The sequence below is a fragment of the Nerophis ophidion genome, linkage group LG22 (assembly GCF_033978795.1).
Source record: "Nerophis ophidion isolate RoL-2023_Sa linkage group LG22, RoL_Noph_v1.0, whole genome shotgun sequence".
NCBI lineage: Eukaryota > Metazoa > Chordata > Actinopteri > Syngnathiformes > Syngnathidae > Nerophis > Nerophis ophidion.
In genome coordinates, this window is record NC_084632.1 from 22,847,598 (window position 1) to 22,870,480 (window position 22,883).

General features: G+C 39.9%; 1 protein-coding gene across 1 annotated transcript in view; it reads right to left on the reverse strand.

Annotated features, from left to right (window-relative positions):
• The window catches only part of mfsd12b (major facilitator superfamily domain containing 12b), a 419,651-nt gene extending 402,893 nt beyond the window's left edge, over positions 1 to 16,758 (reverse strand). Inside the window, exon 1 of the mRNA XM_061883513.1 lies at positions 15,918 to 16,758. Coding sequence (XP_061739497.1) covers positions 15,918 to 16,191 — 274 coding nt within the window. The 5' untranslated portion in view covers positions 16,192 to 16,758. The remainder of the gene's footprint in view (positions 1 to 15,917) is intronic.
• Positions 16,759 to 22,883: the final 6,125 nt, after the last annotated feature.

Here is a 22,883-nt window from a genome sequence, read left to right on the forward strand (position 1 = left end):
GGGCGCTATTGCGCAATTTTGATTTTTATGATTTGGCTCCCTAATATGTTGGGAAGGCATGAAAGACCGAGGTGTGTGTCAAATTTGGTGAGTTTTGAAATATGTTAAGAGGGTGAAATTGGGGCGCGACGGTGCGGAAGAAAGAAAGAAAGAATAATAATAATTAAAGCTGCAAGCAGCGTTGGTCGGGTCCGCCGTTGGCCGCCGCCGCCGCCGCCGTGCCCCGAGTCCCGATCTTAGTCAGACCTACATAGAGGTCTTTGTTTCATGTCTCTACGACATTCCTAACAGAAGTTACAAGCAGTTTTTTCTGGAAAAAGCTGACGGCTTATTACAAAACTTTTATTTTGAAGGGGTAATTGCCAACTTCCTGTTGATTTCAACTGAAATATGCCAATCATCAAAATGTAGGTCTAAGTGAGACCTACATTGAGGTTTTTGTTTCATGTCTGTCCGACGTTCCTACCAGAAGTTACAAGCAGTTTTATCCGTTTCCTCTTCCTAGGAGCAGTTTTTCTGTGTTTTTTTCAAAAATTGCAATAGAGCGCAATTTTGAGTTTTAAGGTTTGGTTTTTTCACTAGATCGCAATTTCTGCCAGTCCTGATGTGTGTGCCAAGTTTGGTGAGTTTTGAAGCATTTTAAGGGGGTCAAATTGCAGCTCAAAGAGGCAAAAATAGCATTTTTTTGCGAAAATTTTGCTTTGAATGAGTTTTTGCAAGATTTCTGTTGATTTTGGGTATAGACATTTTTTATTGGAAATGTAGGTCTTAGTCAGACCTACACAGAGGTTTTTGTTTCATGTCTCTACGACATTCCTGACGGAAGTTACAAGCGGTTTGTTTTTGTTTTTTGCTAGGGGGCGCTAGCGCGCAATTTTAATTTTTGGGGTTTGGTTGCTTAATATGTTGGGGAGGGACACCGTACCGACGTGTGTGTCAACTTTGGTGAGTTTTGAAGCATGTTAAGGGGGTCAAATTAGGGTATTGTCTGTGTTGTATTCCTAGGGGGCGCTAGAGCACAATTTTGAGTTTTGGGGTTTGGTTTTTTCACTAGATCGCAATTGTTGCCAGTCCTGATGTGTGTGCCAAGTTTGGTGAGTTTTGAAGCATTTTAAGGGGGTCAAATTACAGCTCAAAGAGGTAAAAATGATATTTTTTGGGAAAATTTGCGCAGGGGTTCTTTGAAGGCGCGTAAAATCAAAACCTTAGAACTTATCACAACTTTGTCCGACCACTTTTTTTAAAAGGGTTCAATCTCTCTCCTGTGCGAGTTTGAAGCCGAAACGACAAACGCACTGGGAGGAGTTTCGATTTGAAAAAGGTGACGGGTTTTTACAAAACTTTTATTTTGAAGGGGTAATTGCCAACTTCCTGTTGATTATTTCTGCTAGCTGTCAATTACTAAAATGTAGGTCTTAATGAGACCTACATAGAAGTTTTTGTTTCATGTCTTTCCGGCATTCCTACCCGAAGTTACAAGCAGTTTTGTCTGTGGTTTCTTCCTGGAAGCAGTTTTTTCTGTGTTTTATTGAAAAATTGCGCTAGAGCACAATTTTGAGATTTTTTTTTTTTTTTTTTCATTAGATCACAATTTCTGCCAGTCCTGATGTGTGTTCCAAGTTTGGTGAGTTTTGAAGCATTTTAAGGGGGTCAAATTGCAGCTCAAAGAGGCAAAAATAGCGTTTTTTGGCGAAAATTTTGCTTTGAAAGGGTTTTGCAAAATTTCTGTTGATTTTAGGTATAGGAGTTTCTGATGGGGAATTTAGGTCTAGGTCAGTTCTACATAGAGGATTTTGTTTCATGTCTCTACGACATTCCTACCGGAAGTTACAAGCATTTTTTTTTTTTTTTTCGTAGGGGGCGCTAGCGCGCATTTTTCATTTTTGGGGTTTGGTTGCTTAATATGTGTTTTTGCCAAGCCTTACCGATGTGTGTGCCAAATTTGGTGAGTTTTGAAGCATGGTCAGTGGGTCAAATTAGGGTTCGAAGCTGCGGAATAATAATAATAATTAAAGCTGCAAGCAGCGTTGGTCGGGTCCGCCGTTGGCCGCCGCCGCCGTGTCCCGAGTCCCGATCTTAGTCAGACCAACATAGAGGTCTTTGTTTCATGTCTCTACGACATTCCTAACAGAAGTTACAAGCAGTTTTGTCTGGAAAAAGGTGACGGCTTTTTACAAAATTTTTATTTTGAAGGGGTAATTGCCAACTTCCTGTTGATTTTAACTGAAAGATGCCACCTATTAAAATGTAGGTCTAAGTGAGACATACATAGAGGTTTTTGTTTCATGTCAGTCCGACATTCCTACCAGAAGTTACAAGCAGTTTTATCCGTTTCCTCTTCCTAGGAGCAGTTTTTCTGTGTTTTTTTCAAAAATTGCAATAGAGCGCAATTTTGAGTTTTAAGGTTTGGTTTTTTCACTAGATCGCAATTTCTGCCAGTCCTGATGTGTGTGCCAAGTTTGGTGAGTTTTGAAGCATTTTAAGGGGGTCAAATTGCAGCTCAAAGAGGCAAAAATAGCATTTTTTTGCGAAAATTTTGCTTTGAATGAGTATTTGCAAGATTTCTGTTGATTTTGGGTATAGACATTTTTTATTGGAAATGTAGGTCTTAGTCAGACCTACACAGAGGTTTTTGTTTCATGTCTCTACGACATTCCTGACGGAAGTTACAAGCGGTTTGTTTTTGTTTTTTGCTAGGGGGCGCTAGCGCGCAATTTTAATTTTAGGGGTTTGGTTGCTTAATATGTTGGGGAGGGACACCGTACCGACGTGTGTGTCAACTTTGGTGAGTTTTGAAGCATGTTAAGGGGGTCAAATTAGGGTATTGTCTGTGTTGTATTCCTAGGGGGCGCTAGAGCACAATTTTGAGTTTTGGGGTTTGGTTTTTTCACTAGATCGCAATTTTTGCCAGTCCTGATGTGTGTGCCAAGTTTGGTGAGTTTTGAAGCATTTTAAGGGGGTCAAATTACAGCTCAAAGAGGTAAAAATGATATTTTTTTGGAAAATTTGCGCAGGGGTTCTTTGAAGGCGCGTAAAATCAAAACCTTAGAACTTATCACAACTTTGTCCGACCACTTTTTTTAAAAGGGTTCAATCTCTCTCCTGTGCGAGTTTGAAGCCGAAACGACAAACGCACTGGGAGGAGTTTCGATTTGAAAAAGGTGACGGGTTTTTACAAAACTTTTATTTTGAAGGGGTAATTGCCAACTTCCTGTTGATTATTTCTGCTAGCTGTCAATTACTAAAATGTAGGTCTTAATGAGACCTACATAGAAGTTTTTGTTTCATGTCTTTCCGGCATTCCTACCCGAAGTTACAAGCAGTTTTGTCTGTGGTTTCTTCCTGGAAGCAGTTTTTTCTGTGTTTTATTGAAAAATTGCGCTAGAGCACAATTTTGAGATTTTTTTTTTTTTTTTTTCATTAGATCACAATTTCTGCCAGTCCTGATGTGTGTTCCAAGTTTGGTGAGTTTTGAAGCATTTTAAGGCGGTCAAATTGCAGCTCAAAGAGGCAAAAATAGCGTTTTTTGGCGAAAATTTTGCTTTGAAAGGGTTTTGCAAAATTTCTGTTGATTTTAGGTATAGGAGTTTCTGATGGGGAATTTAGGTCTAGGTCAGTTCTACATAGAGGATTTTGTTTCATGTCTCTACGACATTCCTACCGGAAGTTACAAGCATTTTTTTTTTTTTTTTTCGTAGGGGGCGCTAGCGCGCATTTTTCATTTTTGGGGTTTGGTTGCTTAATATGTGTTTTTGCCAAGCCTTACCGATGTGTGTGCCAAATTTGGTGAGTTTTGAAGCATGGTCAGTGGGTCAAATTAGAGTTCGAAGCTGCGGAAGAATAATAATAATAATAATAATAATAATAATAAGAAACGTTACAGATTCAATAGGGTCCTTGCCTTAGCAAAGGACATGGATGTCCTTTGCTGGCAGGGCGGACCCTAATAATAAAACGCTACAGATACAATAGGGTCCTTGCCATGGCAAAGGACATGGAGTCCTTTGCTGGCAGGGCGGACCCTAATAATAAGAAACGTTACAGATTCAATAGGGTCCTTGCATGGCAAAGGACATGGATGTCCTTTGCCATTGCAGGGCGGACCCTAATAAAACGCAGCAGATTCAATAGGGTCCTTGCATGGCAAAGGACATGGATGTCCTTTGCCATTGCAGGGCGGACCCTAATAATAAAACGCTACAGATTCAATAGGGTCCTTGCATGGCAAAGGACATGGATGTCCTTTGCCATTGCAGGGCGGACCCTAATAATAAGAAAGGTTACAGATTCAATAGGGTCCTTGCCTTAGCAAAGGACATGGATGTCCTTTGCTGGCAGGGCGGACCCTAATAATAAAACGCTACAGATTCAATAGGGTCCTTGCCATGGCAAAGGACATGGAGTCCTTTGCTGGCAGGGCGGACCCTAATAAGAAACCTTACAGATTCAATAGGGTCCTTGCCATGGCAAAGGACATGGAGTCCTTTGCTGGCAGGGCGGACCCTAATAAACAATACTAACTAATAAACTAAGGAAATGAAGTGTGACAAAACTCAAGAGTGTGTATGGTGTAAGACTGTGTAGAATTTAACTGAAGTGTGTGTTCCTAAAGTGTTAAACGAGATACGAGGAAAGAGGCAGTCCATGGGGCAGGTAGGTGATCTGGGGCGAGAGAGAGGCGTCAGAGTCCAGGGGCGAGCGAGGAGTCGAGGAACGAGGGAGGCAGTCGAGATCCAGGGCAACGGAAGGAAAACACTGCTGAAACACGGGAGATTATGGGGGAACGTCTTAGTTGGAAATACAGCCAAATTAACTCCTAAACTTGCATTTTCACACACACCTCCAACCACGCGGACGCATCCAATGCTTTCTCGTGCTCACATGATACATATCTCGTGCGCACGCAAAAGTTTCTTGTGCGCACGAGATACAAATCTAAAAATAAAAATAAAATGTTTCCCCCATGTCCCTTTAGGGGCTCCGTACAATGCTGCAGTTTTCCAATTGTTTTTCTTGCTAGAGAAACGTTTTATTCCACTCAACATTCTAGGAATATTCTTGGAAACAAAAAAATCATAAGACAAGCAGCTTTCTTACTGATGATCTTTTGTGGCTTACCCTCAATCTTGTAGACAATCAGCAGTCTTACCTTTGTTTGTGTAACCCTTTACCTTTGTTTGTGTTACCCAGCGCTTTTTATACATTTGCTGGCATGACCCCTATGAATGAAATTACTATTAAGGACTTAAAATCCCTCTAACCCTCTTATTTACGTGCCTCCGCTTTGACTGTGTCTTCTCCCGGTCAGTCACGTTGTACTTTTTAGCGCTATCAAAAGATAAGGGGTGTCAAACTCATTTTAGCTCAGGGGCTGCATAGCTGCATAATAGTCAAACCAATTAACACAATTACACCATAGCTGAAATTAAGGTAACATTACAAGTTTAACCAACATGAACGTGCTAGATTTAGGCATTACATAAAATAGAACAAACAACAAATGTAGAAAGACACAATTTTACAACGGAGTTCAGTGTGCACATTGGGCTGTCAAACAATTGTGAGCTCTAAGTACAAAGATAATGGTCATGTCGACTTAAATCTTTGCATCTAACTGTTTTGTTATTTTATTCGTTGAGTGAAAAATTTACAATGAAAGAAGGTATTGTGCGTTGCTGCAGTATCAGTCTGGCGCCATCTGCTGCCAGCCACAACAGGAGCAGCTGATTGTTTGCACCTGCGCTGATTGGAGTAGCGACAGCCAATCCAGAGGGCGCTTAAAATCAGCTGACGTAGCATTTTTAAACTGTGTCATATGTGTTACACTTGAATTACTATTGCGACATCCAGTGTAAACATTTAAAATATCAGTTTCTTTCATTAAAAAATGTAAGTTCATTATTACAAAATGGATGGATGGATGGATTTTATTTAGCAAACTCATCTTGCGGATTAAGCTTGTTTGCAGTCCTGATATGGCACAAGGACCGTCCGTTTGACACCCCTGATATGGAGTCTACTGACAGATATAAGTTGGAACTATATGCTACTTTGTAGTAAAAATGGCATAATCGGAGGATACAGGTGCATGTACGAGCCAGTCTGCTTCACAACAAGAGGATAGAGAAAACGAAAGAGCTTATTGACTACAGTACAATGGCGAACTTGAGCAAAGCACTTCTGGTAAATTTTTACAATATATGGATATATCTGCTGATGTCACCCTTTGGAAAAACATCACATGTTGAGCAAATTCCAAATGGCTCATTTGGAGGAAGTTTGAAGGAAGGGCAAGATAGTTTTATGAATATGTCTACCAAGCCTCCATGGTTTAATGTCACATTTTCGAGACTTATGCAGATCCCTAATACACAAAAACAGGTACCAATAGGTAAGAAATGTTGGTTTTGCTTAATAAGGCCCCTTTAAGATGACTCTGTAGTTAGCAGCAGGATGAGAGGGGAGCAAATGCTTTAAAAACAGATCTTGTTGGAGGGCTGATGTAAACAGCAGTGTTTACATTGGGGGCCACATCAGTTATGGCTGCCCTCTGTCCTCTTGTAACAGGGAATAAAATATGAATATAAATGCATAAGGATTCCTCTCATGATATTACACAATTGCCAATGCATTTGATTGTTGTATATTTTGCGTTCAAAAGACTCCGGCTTATTAGTGATTCCTAAAGCCCAAAAAAGTCTGCGGGCTATAGAGCGCTTTCCGTTCGGGCTCCAGTACTCTGGAATGCCCTCCCGGTAACAGTTCGAGATGCTACCTCGGTAGAAGCATTTAAGTCTCACCTTAAAACTCATTTGTATACTCTAGCCTTTAAATAGACTTCCTTTTTAGACCAGTTGATCTGCCGCTTCTTTTCTTTTTCTCCTCTGTCCCCCCCTCCCTTGTGGAGGGGATCTGGTCCGATGACCATATATGAAGTACTGGCTGTCCAGAGTCGAGACCCAGGATGGACCGCTCGTCGGGACCCAGGATGGACCGCTCGCCTGTCTATCGGTTGGGGACATCTCTACGATGCTGATCTGACTCCGTTTGGGATGGTTTCCTGTGGACGGGACTCTCACTGCTGTCTTGGATCCGCTTTGAACTGAACTTTCGCGGCCGTGTTGGATCCACTATGGATTGAACTTTCACAGTATCATTTTAGACCCGCTCGACATCAATTGCTTTCGGCCCCCCAAGGTTTCTCATAGTCATCATTGTCAGTGGCGTCCCACTGGGTGTGAATTCTCCTTGCCCACTGGGTGTGAGTTTTCCTTGCCCTTATGTGGGTTCTTCCAAGGATGTCGTAGTCGTAGTGGTTTGTACAGTCCTTTGAGACATTTGTGATTTAGGGCTATATAAATAAACATTGATTGATTGTGTGTGAACGTGAGTGTGAATGTTGTCTGTCTATCTGTGTTGGCCCTGCGATGAGGTGGCGACTTGTCCAGGGTGTACCCTGCCTTCCGCCCGATTGTAGCTGAGATAGGCGCCAGCGCCCCCCGCGACCCCGAAAGGGAATAAGCGGTAGCAAATGGATGGATGGATGGATGATTGATTGATTTTTTTTTACGTAAATCTGCGGTCAAAAACTGGCAGCTCATGGTTTTTGTAGCATATTAGTTTAAAAGGAAAAACGGTACCACTGTTTTAACATAAAAATTCTGGCGACTGGGCTTCAAGTGTACAAATTGATGGCCAACTTGCTTTGAAACTAACTTAAGCAGGTATTTAAGTATTAAGTAGAGGGGGGCGGGGAGGGTCACCCAAATCTGCGGTCCTCTCCAAGGTTTCTCATAGTCATTCACATTGACATCCCACTGGGTTGTGAGTTTTTCCTGGCCCTTTATGTGGGCTCTGAACCGAGGATGTCGTTATGGCTTGTGCAGTCCTTTGAGACACTTGTGATTTAGGGCTATATAAATAAACATTGATTGATTGATGATTTGTTTGTATTTAAAGCAAAATAAATGTTTGGAATGTATGATAATAGGGCTGGGTGACATATCGATATATTGCGGGTTTGTTTCTGTGCGATATAGAAAATGACTATATCGTGACATTCGAGTTTACGTTCTCACACAGTTGCTTTTAGCTGCGAGCATTACACTACATGCGTTTCTCCCTCTTTCTTGTCTCTCCTTCTCACAGAGACTTAAAACAAGCGCACGGGTGCAACGTCACACGCCCTCCTGGAGCAGAGAGGTAGCGACATGGGTAACATTAGCCGTGATGCTAACGGTGTGTTGCAAGTGGTAATACAAGAGAAAGAAGGTGCGAATCTGGTAACAAATGGAGGAATAATTAATTCCCAAGAAAAACAGCATGTGGTGCATCGTCTGGCGGTGGTTTGGCTTCAAGCGGGAATATGTTGAACATTTATGCGACAGAAGCATTGCTACAAAAAGTAGCAGCACTGCTAATTTGTAGCATCATTTGAAAAGTCAACCGCTGGGAATGAAGAGTGCTTCAAACTCCGCATGTCAACATCTCTGTTCGGTGCCACACCAACAAAATGCCGAAGCAACCATTTCCAGATCAACACCGTAGGACATATACTTTTTGATATGCAGCTCATTTTTATGTGACACTTATTGAAATATCTTTTGTGACATCATCCACAAAAGTGCACTTTTAACTATTGTAGTGGCATTCTGTACAAAAAGTGCACTTTAATTTAGTGTTGTTTTGATATGTCATCTTAGTGACATCATGCACAAAAGTGCACTTTATTTGTTTTAAACTATTGTAGTGGTGTTCTGTACAAAAAGTGCACTTTAATTTAGTGTTGTTTTGATATGTCATCTTAGTGACATCATGCACAAAAGTTCACCAATATCTTGTTTTAAAATGTCTCTAACAATCTGTTCTGTTCTGTTTTGGAAATGACATCAATGTTTGTGCCGCTGCTTGATAACTGTTTAATAAATACACTCTTGGTCAATTGACTTAGTTGTGATTTCCCTCTCTGCAGGAAAATTTAAAATGAGCATATATTAATGCAGTATGAAGAAGAATGTTTTAATGTAGACACATAGAATCATCCTACTGCTGTGATTATATGTATCAAGTGTTAACTTAAGGCTAACGCAAAATATTGAGATATAGATCGTGTATCGCGATATGGCCTGAAAATATCGAGGTATTAAAAAAAGGCCATATCGCCCAGCCCTATATGATAATATATTTGTTACATTATTAGACCATATTTAAGTATAAAACATATGCAATTTTTCTGTCAAAATAGAAAGAAACAAAAATATTTAGAAATAAAAGATGAAGTACTTTCTTGATGCATATTATTTCCAGGCTCTTGATGTGGCGGGCCAGATCTGCCATGGATTTGACCCCTGTGACCTACATAATCCTTCCCTCGGACAGGCGATTACCCCTAGTGGTGACTTTCGGAATTAAGAGAGAACAACATTTGTTTGTCATTCTTGTTTCGTGTGGGTTCACAGTGTGGCGCATATCTGTAACAATGTTAAAGTTGTTTAGACCCCTGTGACCTACATAATCCTTCCCTCGGACCGGCGATTACCCCTAGTGGTGACTTTCGGAATTAAGAGAGAACAACATTTGTTTGTCATTCTTGTTTCGTGTGGGTTCACAGTGTGGCGCATATCTGTAACAATGTTAAAGTTGTTTATACGGCCACCCTCAGTGTGACCTGTATGGCTGTTGACCACACACACACACTTGTGTGTGTGTGCGTGTGTGTGTGTGTGTGTGTGTGTGTGTGTGTGTGTGTGTGTGTGTGTGTGTGAAAAGCTGTAGATGTTATGTGACTGCGCCGGCACGCTATTCGTATGGTGGAAAAGCAGACGTGACGACAGGCTGTCATCACTCAGGTCCGCATGTTAAGGGGTGAAGGTTTCAGGTGAGAAAGGACGCTAAAGGCAGTGCCTTTATGGCACGCCCCCAATATTGTTGTCCAGGTGGAAATCCGGAGAAATTCGGGAGAATGGTTGCCCCAGGATATTTTTCGGGAGGGGTTCTGAAATTCGTGAGTTTCCTGGGAAAATCGTGAGGGTTGGCAAGTATGGTTGTAAGTCTGGAATTGTATGCCGTAATATTAACATGTGCTTTGCTATCGATTTTTTTTCTCCTCACTCCAGAATGGGCTCCTCCAATGGGAGCCCAGTCTAAGGTCCACTTTTTTGTACTCATCCTGCCCTTGCGTCTACCATTTTTCCACCTTTTACATAGCGCCATAAGTGGCGACCCATCAGTGTTCCTGTTCTGTTACCTTGTACAATGTTTGTCAAATCTTGAACGGATTTGTGGTGACAATGACATTGTGTTGTACTTGTGCAATGATAATAAAGACACTTCATTCAGAAAACATAAAAGTTGGCTCAGATTTGACAGAAAATAGTGTGCTTTTGTCCTGGTTCATTGCTTCTGTACTGCATCATGATGAAGCCAAGGAAAGCCCTCGTACCACTTTTCTTGAAAAATTAGTTTTGTTTGACAAAACTGAGTGTCCATGAATTTGGTGTGTGGCAAAAGTCACAATGACAAACGATGCTACTGAACTACACTTACTACAAGGAAGCAACACCATTGTCCACTATTTTGTGTGAACTCTTGTAAAAGATCCCATTATGTTGTTGTTCTCCCCCCATGGGCGAAACCACATTATGATACAAAGCAAGGGTGCTCAAAATGGGCAAAGCTGACAAAATGGTTGATGGCGTGTATACAAAGCTAACTAGCGGCCATCTATCTAGCACAGACCCAGGCAAATTAAGGCCGAGAGCCACATGTGGCTTTTCAATCTGGCCTGCCGGACATTCCCAAATATTTTTTTTTAGATTTTTAAGATGGAAACTGTAGCTGCCATTATGATGTGCATTGATGTTTTCAAATGACCGTAAGTCTTGTACTGTACAAAGTATTTCATTGGTTGGAATCTGCACTTTTGTATGATATACTAGTTACTATGGTAATCTAATTAGTTACTATGGTCATCTAAGTCACAGCAGCTCAGACGAGGCACCAAGCAGTGTGGGTGGGGAGCGTTTCCACAGTGTCAGCCTGAAATGTGGGTGTCAGGGACAGACACGGAAGGAGATTTTTAAAACAAAGTTCTAAAGCTTAGTGATGTATCAGATATATCACATTGTAGGTGGGTTGTTGTTTTTTTCCCCTTTGTGTTTGTTGTATTTTTGTTGTGTTTCGCTTGATTGTAAAATATGTCGATCGAGAGGGTAGGTGACATTCATATGTTGTCAATATTCAGTGTTTTATCCTTCCTAGTTAATATTGTAAATCCCCTATTCTTTATTTTCATGTACATTATGGGTGTCTCATTGAGTAAACAAATTTAAAATTCCATTCCGTTTTTAAGGCAGTCTGTCATAACGTTTTTAGCATTCAATCAGACATTATAGTAAGGTTTTTTATTAGTGTTCCTAATAATAGATTTATTTATTTTTTGTGTGTGTTTCAGGAAAAAGGGAGTTTTTTTGGGTTAGTGCACTAATTGTAAGTGTATCTTGTGTGTTTTATGTTGATTTAATAAAAAAGATAAATAAAAAAAATAAACATAAATAAATAAATAATAATAAAAAATTATTCAGTGGCCCGGTACCAATCGAGCCCGGTGGTTGGGGACCACTGGGCTATGGGACCATCCTTTAGATCAGTTTGCTCAAAGCAGGTGCTGCAAGTTTAAAATGTACTTCTGTTTTGAGTCTTAAACCGAAAGTAAAATTACATTTAAAAACTACTGAGCTGCAGGCTAGTACCAAAGCCCCAACTCCTTGTGGTATGTGAGCATGGTGCTCATGAGCCGCACCTTTTCCCACATGGCACAATAAATAAATACTTCTTATAGTCCGGGGACTCACCTATACACAACACATGTTATTTTTGGGACAGACAAATGCATTGATCGTCTTTGTTGGCAAAAACTAAATAAATGGTACAAAATAATAAATACTAAATAACTAGAGCTATAAGAAAAAAGAGGCAGATTTCATGTTTGCATATTTCCTTTTGAATAATTGGAATGAGATAGAAAGAGCTTATGTGGCTGCATATTCTTATGCCATTTTCTTCTATTTTTGTTGTTGTTGTGAAGTGAATTATATTTATATAGCGCTTTTCTCTAGTGACTCAAAGCGCTTTACGGTTGTTGTAGTATAACCAGCTGGGCAACAAAAAGCACGAGTCAGAAAACTTTGTGTCGTTATGAGGAAGTGGCCAATGAAAGTCAGTTGCCTCTACACCTGTTTCTTATTGTATCCACGCTAGCAGACATCTTCAAACCCTAAACCATCCCCTCAAATATCCTGAAACTGAATGTGGCAGCAAATACAATCATTATAGCTTTCAGATGATAAAACACAAAATCCGGTGTCTCAAAAATAAGAACATTGTGGAAAAGATATTTCCTGGGCCTTAAAATCAGGTCTATTCAACTGGAGGCCCAGGGGCCAAATCCAGTGATGACACCATACTGACCGCCGAGTTCAGTTCAAAACTTAGGAGACAAACATTTTTGCAGCACTTTTCTAAAAACACTCGAGTGCTCTTGTTGTATAGACAAACTTGGACCACTGTAAACACTTTACCAGATCCTTGCATTGACATTTTAATCTTGCTGGCAAACAGAACACAAGGGTCCAAACTTGTGATTTACATAAGTGAGGCGTTCCTCACAGCACCCGTTTAAGACCTCTCCCTTTTTTGGCATTTATATTTTCATAGGGTGATTCATGTAACTAAGGTGCTACTGTAGCTTATTTACTTCAGATGTAATCATTAGTCATTTGTTAAACATACTTCGTTATATTCGTGGTGTTCCTCAAGATTCTGTTTTATGTCCTCTCTCTTTTTATCATTTGCCATAATCAACTGGTGGCCCACAAGTTCAGCTTAAAAAATTATTCAGAGCCTCCAATATTTTCAAAATATTCTTAAACACACCCTGCTGCTGTTCTTATGAATTCCATATCAATATTTTTTCAAAAACAATTTTTAGGACTTTTGTTTTAAGAGTACATTTAAGACATTTTTAGCCCATCTCCATGCTTGCTCCCTGCGCGTATATGTGGAGGTTTTGTAACCAGTATCCTGTTTTGAAAATGTTCTATTATAATCACTATACCAAATAATAACTTGCAAGAATCAGTTTGAATCAAGAATCAATTCTGTAAAAATTATCACCCCAAGAATCACATTGAATTGTGAGGTGGCCAAAGAGTCCTACCTCTGTTTATATGAATATAAACAATAATGTTCTTGTGATATTACACAAATGCCAATACATTTATGATATTATTTTACCAACATAATATTGCTAAGTGTGCTTTAACATCATAAGTTAGGTTGACAAGAAGATATTTAAATCTTTTTGGTGAATAAAAAAATGCTTGGAATATCCTCTTACATGATCAGATTACGTTCATTAAAGTTTAGAAAGATTGCAATTGCATCCTGTACATATTTTTGTCAAAAATGCAGGAAAGATAAAGTATTGGGGGACACTTAAAATGATGATCAGCTGCCTTAAGTTTGACAACACTGATCTACACAATTCAAAGAAAAATATAATCTCCAATACAATATTGTAATTCGTAAAAAAAAACAACAACAACAAAATACAAACTAGTAGCATTAAAGAACAGCGTCTTTTCAATTTTTACATTTAACAAATTCAAACATACTTTTAGTTTAGCGAATTCAGTAGTTCTCAAACTTTTTTCACTAAGTACCACCATAATGACCAACATCATGGTGGTATGGCTCGGTTGGTAGAGTGGCCGTGCCAGCAACTTGAGGGTTGCAAGTTCGATCCCCGGTTCCGCCATCCTAGTCACTGCCGTTGGGTCCTTGGGCAAGACACTTTACCCACCTGCTCCAAGTGCCACCCACACTGGTTTAAATGTCCATCCATCCATCCATTTTCTACCGCTTATTTCCTTTGGGGACGCAGGGGGCTCTGGAGCCTAACTCAGCTACAATCGGGCGGAAGGCGGGGTACACCCTGGACAAGTCTCCACCTCATCGCAGGGCCAACACAGATAGACAACAGTCACACTCACATTCACACACTAGGGCCAAGTTTTGTGTTGCCAATCAACCTGGTGTAAATGTAACTTAGATATTGGGTTTCGCTATGTAAAGCGCTTTGAGTCACTAGAGAAAAAGCGGTATATAAATATAATTCACTTCACTTTAAAGTGCAGTAGCGTAGTAGGCCTAAGTATTCCTTAAACACAAGGCAGGGGTTTTACGTAATGTTGTAAGCACAATACCAATGGGAGCTATTTGTATAATGCGCAATCTTTTTGGCTATTTTGGAAATTGCTTCCAGCCATATATTGATTGTGTTGGAAGATTTGGCTACTAACCCTAACCCTAACCCTTAATGCCATCTACGCAGTGTTGGGAGACTGTTTTGCTGTTCTTCTTCTGTCCGATGTAGCTTTCTGTGCAGAATTCTGCAAATTCTTCTTCAGCCGTCCTCAAACCATCCATTTCCACGGTCACGCTATTATGTCGTCTTGCGATATGCAAATTGCTCACGCACAATGGAAATTACGTATAATTTGCAAAGTGCGCGAGATTGGTGAAATGCTTACAACAGTAACAAGTATATTTAATGTTTCGGCCACTGCAACATCACGCACACTTTCAACAGTAACGCTGTGTTTGACTACAGGAAAATAAAACACTGTACTTTAATCAAGTGATTATTAGGCATTCCACTCATATTCAGACTTTTTCTTGACGTAATGCTTCTTGAAATATTTCCGTTAAAATGTTTTTGTTTTTTTGTCTAATTACCATATTTTTAGGAGTATAAGTCGCCCCAGAGCAGGGGTAGGGAACCCATGGCTCTAGAGCCAGATGTGGCTCTTTTGATGACTGCATCTGGCTCTCAGATAAATCTTAGCTGACATTGCTTAACACGATAAGTAATGAATAATTCCGCTGGTAATAACGATGTTAAAAATAATGTTCAAAATATAAAACATTCTCATGCATTTTAATCCATCCATCCGTTTCAACCGCACCTGTTCAAAAAGTAACTATGTTATTAAAAATAATTAGAGACTTATTATACTCTAAAAATGTAGGTTTTACCTAAAAAATGCACGCATTTAGTTGTATTCTAAGTTAAAAAATATGATATGGCTCTCACGGAAATACATTTCAAAATATTTGGCTTTCATGGCTCCCTCAGCCATCAAAGGTTCCCGACCCCTGCTCCAGACTATAAGTCGCACCCGCCGAAAATGCACAATGAAGAAGGAAAAAAACATATATAAGTCGCACTGGAGTATAAGTCACATTTTTGGTGAAAATGTATTCGATAAAACCCAACACGAAGAATACACATTTGAAAGGCAATTTAGAATAAATAAAGAATAGTGAACAACAGGATGAATAAGTGTACGTTATATGATGCATAAATAACCAACTGAGAACGTGCCTGGTATGTTAACGGAACATATTATGGTAAAAGTCATTCAAATAACTATAACATATAGAACATGCTATATATACAGTACGTTTACTAAACAATCTGTCACTCCTAATCGCTAAATCCCATGAAATCTTATACGTTTAGTCTCTTACGTGAATGAGCTAAATAATATTTGATATTTTACGGTAATGTCTAAATAATTTCACACATAAGTCGCTCCTGAGTATAAGTCGCACTCCTGGCCAAACTATGAAAAAAACTGCGACTTATATTCCGAAAAATACGGTATATTTTTGGGGAATATTCCGTACAATTGTCCACTAAATGGCAACACCCGAATAAGTTTTTCAACTTGTTTAAATCGGGGTCCACGTTAATCAATTCATGCTAACTACAAGAAACCATTTAAAATACTAAATTTCTGTAAACTAAGATGCCTTTAAATGCAATGAGAAAAATCCCATTTTGCAGTACTCACCCAGTAAATGCCAGCTTTTCCTCTTCCCATGTCTCCTGCCGGAAGATCTGTCAGATTCATAGCCGACCAGAGGCGTGCAGAGTCCATCTGCTACCTGGCCGACAAGCAGCAGCACACCTGCAAAGGTGCTCTGCATGCCCAGCACGGAATGCAGGTAGACCAGCATGTAGGTGAACCACATTGAGGCGCACAAGTCATTTAAAAAATGTCCTGAGGCGTAACACAAACGCCTGCACACCGACAAGGTCCTCTCGGCGGGCACATGCTGTTCCATGATGACTTGGACCGCTGATAAAAGTGGTTTTATTTATTTTTAAGAGCTTTCGTCCTCGTATTTACAAATACAAAAATGTTGCGTTCAATGACAAACAAAAAAAAAGAGAAACCCCGCCACTAAGCATCCACGAAATGTCCTCGACTATTTAAAGATATTTGCCATGTACACGCCTCGGATGTAAAGATGAATAATCAAGCTGTGATTACGAATGGTTTAGGGAACCCGTGACCAAAAGTACTTCCTTTCTTTTCACCCACAAAGTGCGGAAGAGAACAACCGATGCTGATGTCAGCGGAAAAAAAGGAAAACACCTCTTCAGGCTCACTGGTTTCCAAGCATGTATGTTGTGGTAGTGAGAGCTTCTTACTTCCGTTTTCGTGTCTCTCTGCGACACACATGTTATGGTTCCACTTATATTCCATTTTTGTCTCACCGACTGCTTAAAAAGACCTAAAAAAAACGTCCACTTAAGGGACAATCCATGTTCACGCGTCAAAAACAAAAGCCTCTCGGTTAAAACTGCAAGGTAGGCGACGCAGCAGAGGACGTCGAATTGCATTGTGGGGAATGTAGTCCAACAGGGTGGACGAGTGGTCAGTACCCCAACTGATTTATGCGGTGAAGCGATTGTTTAGCATTCAATGTCCGTTAGAGCCTAGAACAACTGAAATGATTTCAAGAAAAAACAAAATGGGAGAGTGTAGTGGGAAACCATTAATGAAATTAAAATGTAAATAGTCTCACCAGTCACATTTTGGTACACGTGAACAAGTTAGCAGTTGCGACTGAATAAAAAAAAAACAATGCTAAAGGCCTACTGAAACCCACTACTCCCGACCACACAGTCTGATCGTTTATATATCAATGATGAAATAATAACATTGCAACACATGCCAATACGGGCTTTTTAGTTTACTAAATTGCAGTTTTAAATTTCCCGCGAAGTGTCGTGTTGAAAACGTCGCGGTATGATGACGCGTGCATTTGACGTCACCGGTTGTAGCGGACATTATTTTCCAGCCCGATCGGAGCTATAAGTAGTCTGCTTTAGTCGCATAATCACACAGTATTCTGGACATCCGTGTTGCTGAATCTTTTGCAATTTATTAAATTAATAATGGAGAAGTCAAAGTAGAAAGATGGAGGTGGAAGCTTTTAGCCTTTAGCCACAAAAACACAGCTAGTGTTTCCTTGTTTAAAATTCCCGAAGATGAAGCTTTACTATGGATCAGAACGGTCAAGCAAACATGGATCCCGACTACATGTCAACCGGCAGTTTTCGGTGAGAAAATTGTGGTAATAAGTCGCTTCTTACCGGAGACATCAGCGGAGCTTCCGTCCTGCTGCAGCTGCCGTGACTTCCCTCAGAGACTCTGGCGTCAACACACCCGTGGCCACAACCCTCCGACTTTCAGGTACTATTTAATCTCACTAAAACACTAGTAACACAATAGGCAGATAAGGGATTTTCCAGAATGATCCTAGTAAATGTGTCTAATAACATCTGAATCTCTCCCACTGCAATCACCTTTTTTCTTTCTTTCTAGTCCTTCACTCCAAATTTCCTCATCCACAAATCTTTCATCCTCGCTTAAATTAATGGGGAAATTGTCGCTTTCTCGGTTCGAATAGCTCTAGCTGCTGGTGGCTATGATTGTAAGCAATGTGAGGATGTGAGGAGCCCTACAACCCGTGGCGTCACGCACACATCTTCTGCTACTTCCGGTAAAGGCAAGGCTTTTTTATTAGCGACCAAAAGTTGCAAACTTTATCGTCTATGTTCTCTACTAAATCCTTTCAGCAAAAATATGGCAATATCGCAAAATGATCAAGTATGACACATAGAATGGACCTGCTATTCCCGTTTAAATAAGAAAATCTCATTTCAGTAGGCCTCTAAATATTTACCGCCAGATGAAGTGGACTTTTTTTATTTATCCTGCCATTTAAGTATTAAAGTTATAAAAAAAAAAGGCGTCTTAAGTGTTAATATGAAATAAACCTAGCCGTGAAAGTTTAATAACGACGCTTGAATCAAATTAAGCAATGTATATACCTCGTATCAGATGTCTTGACGTCATCAAAGCTAGCCTTTTTAAGCATTCACAGCAAAGCATCAGAATTGCGAGGTTTTTGATTAATTGAAACTTTTATTAGTAAATTGCACAGTACAGTACATATTCCGTATAATTGACCACTAAATAATAACACCCGAATAAGTTTTCCAACTTGTTTAAGCTGGGGCCCATCCATCCATTTTCTACCTCTTATTCCCTTTGGGGTCGCTGGTGCCTATCTCAGCTACAATCGGGCGGAACCCGGGTTCCATGTTAATCAATTCATGGTAGAAGAAAGGTAAATGTTAATGAATTGACGTGGACTCCGACTTAAACTACTGTATTTCCTTGAATTGCCGCCGGGACGATAATTAATTTAAAACCTCTTCTTACTCCTGCGCTTACCAAAAGCATGCGGTAAAAGTAAGCATGCGCTACTTATTTTAAAACCTCTTCTCACTCCGGCACTTACCAAAGGCATGCGGTAAAAAATCCTACTGAATAGCTCTTAATCTTCTTCCCCTTATGCGATTTCAAATTACCGGTATTGAAATCAGCCTCCTCCATTTTGAAAATGATGACAGGGGAAGTGTCACAAGTTTGAGAGTTTGACCCGGCAGTAATTCAAGGCAGGCGCATACTAAGTGCCCTGCGGCAATTCAAGGAAATACGGTAGTTCAAAAAATTATTCGGGTGTAACTATTTAGTGGCCAATTGTACGGAACATGTACTGTACTGTGCAATCTACTAATAAAAGTTTCAATAAATCAAAATGATTTTGCATTGTAAAAAGTTGTGTGCAAGTTTCATGCGTGCGTTTTCAGTAGTTACAGAGACTTTAGTTTGTGCAAGTTTACCAAATGCCTCCTTTGACGTTGTGATGTTTACGTGGTGGAAAGCACTAAAAGGTTATAGGTCCAAAGTCTCTCCCTAAAAGTGATAACTGGGCTGGGATCAGGTGACGCACATTATGCCTGTTGTGGTGTTGTGGTCAGGGGCGGTTCTAGGTTCTGTAGCGCCCTGGGCGAGACCCTCTCCATGAACCATGGCCCACAGCTGTGCATGAGCCTCTCATTTGTTCATTCCTCTCAACTGATCTGACACCTTAGATCAGGGGTCTCAAAGTCAATTCACCTGGGGGCCACTGGATGCAGGGTCTGGGTGAGATTTCTTAAAAACATTTTTGTATACTCCTCAGCGTGTCTAGTTGTACAATGACGTTTCAAATTGTACCCATTGTGCACTACAACTTTCTCTGTGCAAATAAGACACGTGGGGTGCCCCTGTGCTCAACAAAGAAATATTGCATCTCCCACTTTTCCTAGAATTGTCTTTGCTCATCACTGCATGCTTTGAAAAAGACATGTTTGGGGTTGTGGAATATATTTGTATTTAGCCGACGCACGGAGTATAATGTTATTTCCGCTATATGTGTCGTTACGCTTTTCCTCCCTACAGCAACACGGCGGTCGCCGGATAATAGTACCGTACCGGGATAGCGAGCGCAAAAAAGTGACGGCTCCCGGAGTGTTATCCGGCGTCATATAGAACTAGATGCAGTTCATTGTGTGAGGCAATGCTAATTAAACAATAACAAAAAAATAAATACCGGTTTGAATTGGTCCAGGTCATCGGGGACTGTTATTACTGACGGACAGGTGCCGTGGTGTAACTGCAGCCAGGCACGTAAGAAAACCCTTGTCTCCATGGCAACGTCTCTGTCGCTTTCACTCATTTGCCGCTTTTCCACTAACGCAGGGGTAGGCAACCCACAACGTTGAAAGAGCCATTTTGGACCCAAATACACAACACTGTCAAACGCCATTCATATAAAACTCGTGGGCCCCACTAACATTAAACTTTCATATTAAGGTGGGGGCCGCAAAATAACGTCTTGCGGGCCGCAATTGGTCCGCGGGCCGCGCGTCTGAGACCCCTGCCTTAGTTCAAAGGCAAAGTGGCATAAAATTGCACAGTTATTTTGCTTTTCTGAACCACAACATGGAAAGAATTTGAGAATGTTTTCTTCCTCACCTCTTAAAACAGGCAGCCTGTATCTTTTTCAACACAACCACCACCACTGCAGATGTGTTGATTGTCAACGCAGAGGAAGAAAAGTGAGAGAAATGCGCACACACACACATATTCTTGTATTTTATACCTTCTTGAGACCTCTGAAAAACTCCTACCTCTTTAGGACCACCCTTTCTAGATATACAAAGATTTGTATTTACAACAATAATATATACATACTATGCAAATATATAAAGGTAAGCTTTTAGTTGATATTTTGTTCTTTTTTTGGTCATGGGTTTTTAATAGGGATGTCCGATAATTGCTTTAAAATGTAATATCGGAAATTATCGGTATCGGTTTAAAAAATAAAATTCATTACTTTTTTAAAACGCCTTTGTGTAGGAAAAAGTTCAGAGCGCCAATAAACCTTAAAAGGCACTGCCTTTGCCTGCCGGTCCAGTGTCACATAATATCTACAGCTTTTCACACACACAAGTGAATGCAAGCATACTTGGTCAACAGCCATACAGGTCACACGGAGGGTGGCCGTATAAACAACTTTAACACTGTTACAAATATGCGCCACACTGTGAACCCACACCAAACAAGAATGACAAACACATTTCGGGGGAACATCCGCACCGTAACACAACAAAACAAATACCCAGGATCCCTTGCAGCACTAACTCTTCCGGGACACTACAATATACACCCCCCGGCCCCCACAACGCTCTCTAAGGGAGAGCATGTCCCAAATTCCAAGCTGCTGTTTTGAGCCATGTTAAAAAAAATAATGCACTTTGTGACTTTAATAATATATGGCAGTGCCATGTTGGCATATTTTTTTTAGTTATTTATTTTGGAAAACCTTGTTAAATTGTTTAATGCATCCAGCAGGGCATCACAACAAAATTAGGCATAATAATGTGTTAATTCCACGACTGTATATATCGGTATCGGTTGATATCGGTAATTAAGAGTTGGACAATATCGGAATATCGGACATCTCTAGTTTTTAATCATTATTTACTTCAAGTTATTACAATATGTCTCTATATACATATTTATTATTATTAATTTTGGCCAAAGGGGGCGCATTTCCACTTCTTACACACTTATTACAATATGTTGGCTAGAGGGGGAGCACTTACCATGAATTGAAATACGTGGACCCCGACTTAAAAAAGTTGAAAAACTTATTCGGGTGTTACCATTTAGTGGTCAATTGTACGGAATATGTACTGTTCTGTGTTCTCTACTAATAAAAGTTTCAATCAATCAATTCAAATTATTTACACACACTTGTTATTTCATATGTTGACCAGAGGGAGAGCACTTTTAAAACAGTCAATTTGAAAAAAATCCCTACTTTTTGGGACCACCCTAATTTTGAGGTTTCACCACCAGGGGTGCAAATGAGACATTCTCTTTTAGATGCAATGATTTTATGTATTGGGACCATGATTTATGTCCTTACTTGTTCACCGGTCCTCATATGGAAGGTACTTTTCCTTGTTGATGTCTCAAGAAGGGTAGAAATACAGGAACACACACATTCTTGTGTTTGTTACCTTCTTGAGACCTCTGAAAAAAACGCCTACCTCTTTAGGGCCACCCTTTCTAGATATATAAAGATGTGTATTTACAACATGAATTATGTATACAGACTATGCAAATATAAAAAAGGTTAGCATTTAGTGAATGTTTTGGGGGGGGGGGGATTTTTTTATTTTTAATTGGTTTTCAATGATTATTTATTTCAAGTTTTTGCAGAATGTCAGTATTACTGTACTATATACATATATATATATATATATATATATATATATATATATATATATATATAAATATAGATATTTTATTTAAATACATTTTGGCCAAAGGGGCGCATTTCAATTTCTTACACACCCTTATTACGTATCTTGGCCAGAGGGGGACATCTTTTAAAACCAACACAGTCAATTTGAAAAATCCATCCTTTTTGGGACCACCCTTATTTTGATAGATTTCACCACAAGGGGTGCAAATGAGATTTCTATTTTTTGTAATGTGCTTAAGGCCGATGACAAACGAGTCACGGACCACAGATGGCCCCTGTGCTGCACTTTGGGCAAACCAGCTGTAGAAGCTAACTGTGAAAGCCCACTATAGTCTTAGTACCGTTGTGTATTTGTTCATTCTATGGTCATATATGAGACGTGGGTTGTCTTACGTCAGCAATGGAATTCGTAAAATAGCTCTTCACCTGGTGGGTTTTTTCGGGGATGAATAGTGAAGTCTTTCTTTAGCTGCTGTCTTGTTTTTTTTAATATATTGCTGCCTTTGCACCTGTCAATGTTAATTTTGTATGCACATAAAATTAACAAAATATCCTGACTTTGTAGCAATGTTCACAGACTCTAGTATTTGGCTCTCAAGCAAGCAATGGTTTTCCATATTGGGACCATAGTTTTTGTCCTATCTTGTTCACCAGTCCTTTTTCTTTGTTGATGTCTCAAGAAGGATAGAAAAACAAGAACAAACACACACACACACACACACACACACACACACACAAAACATTAATCCAGTAAACATTTGGGACAGATTAGATAAAATGTCATAGCGGGACACTCG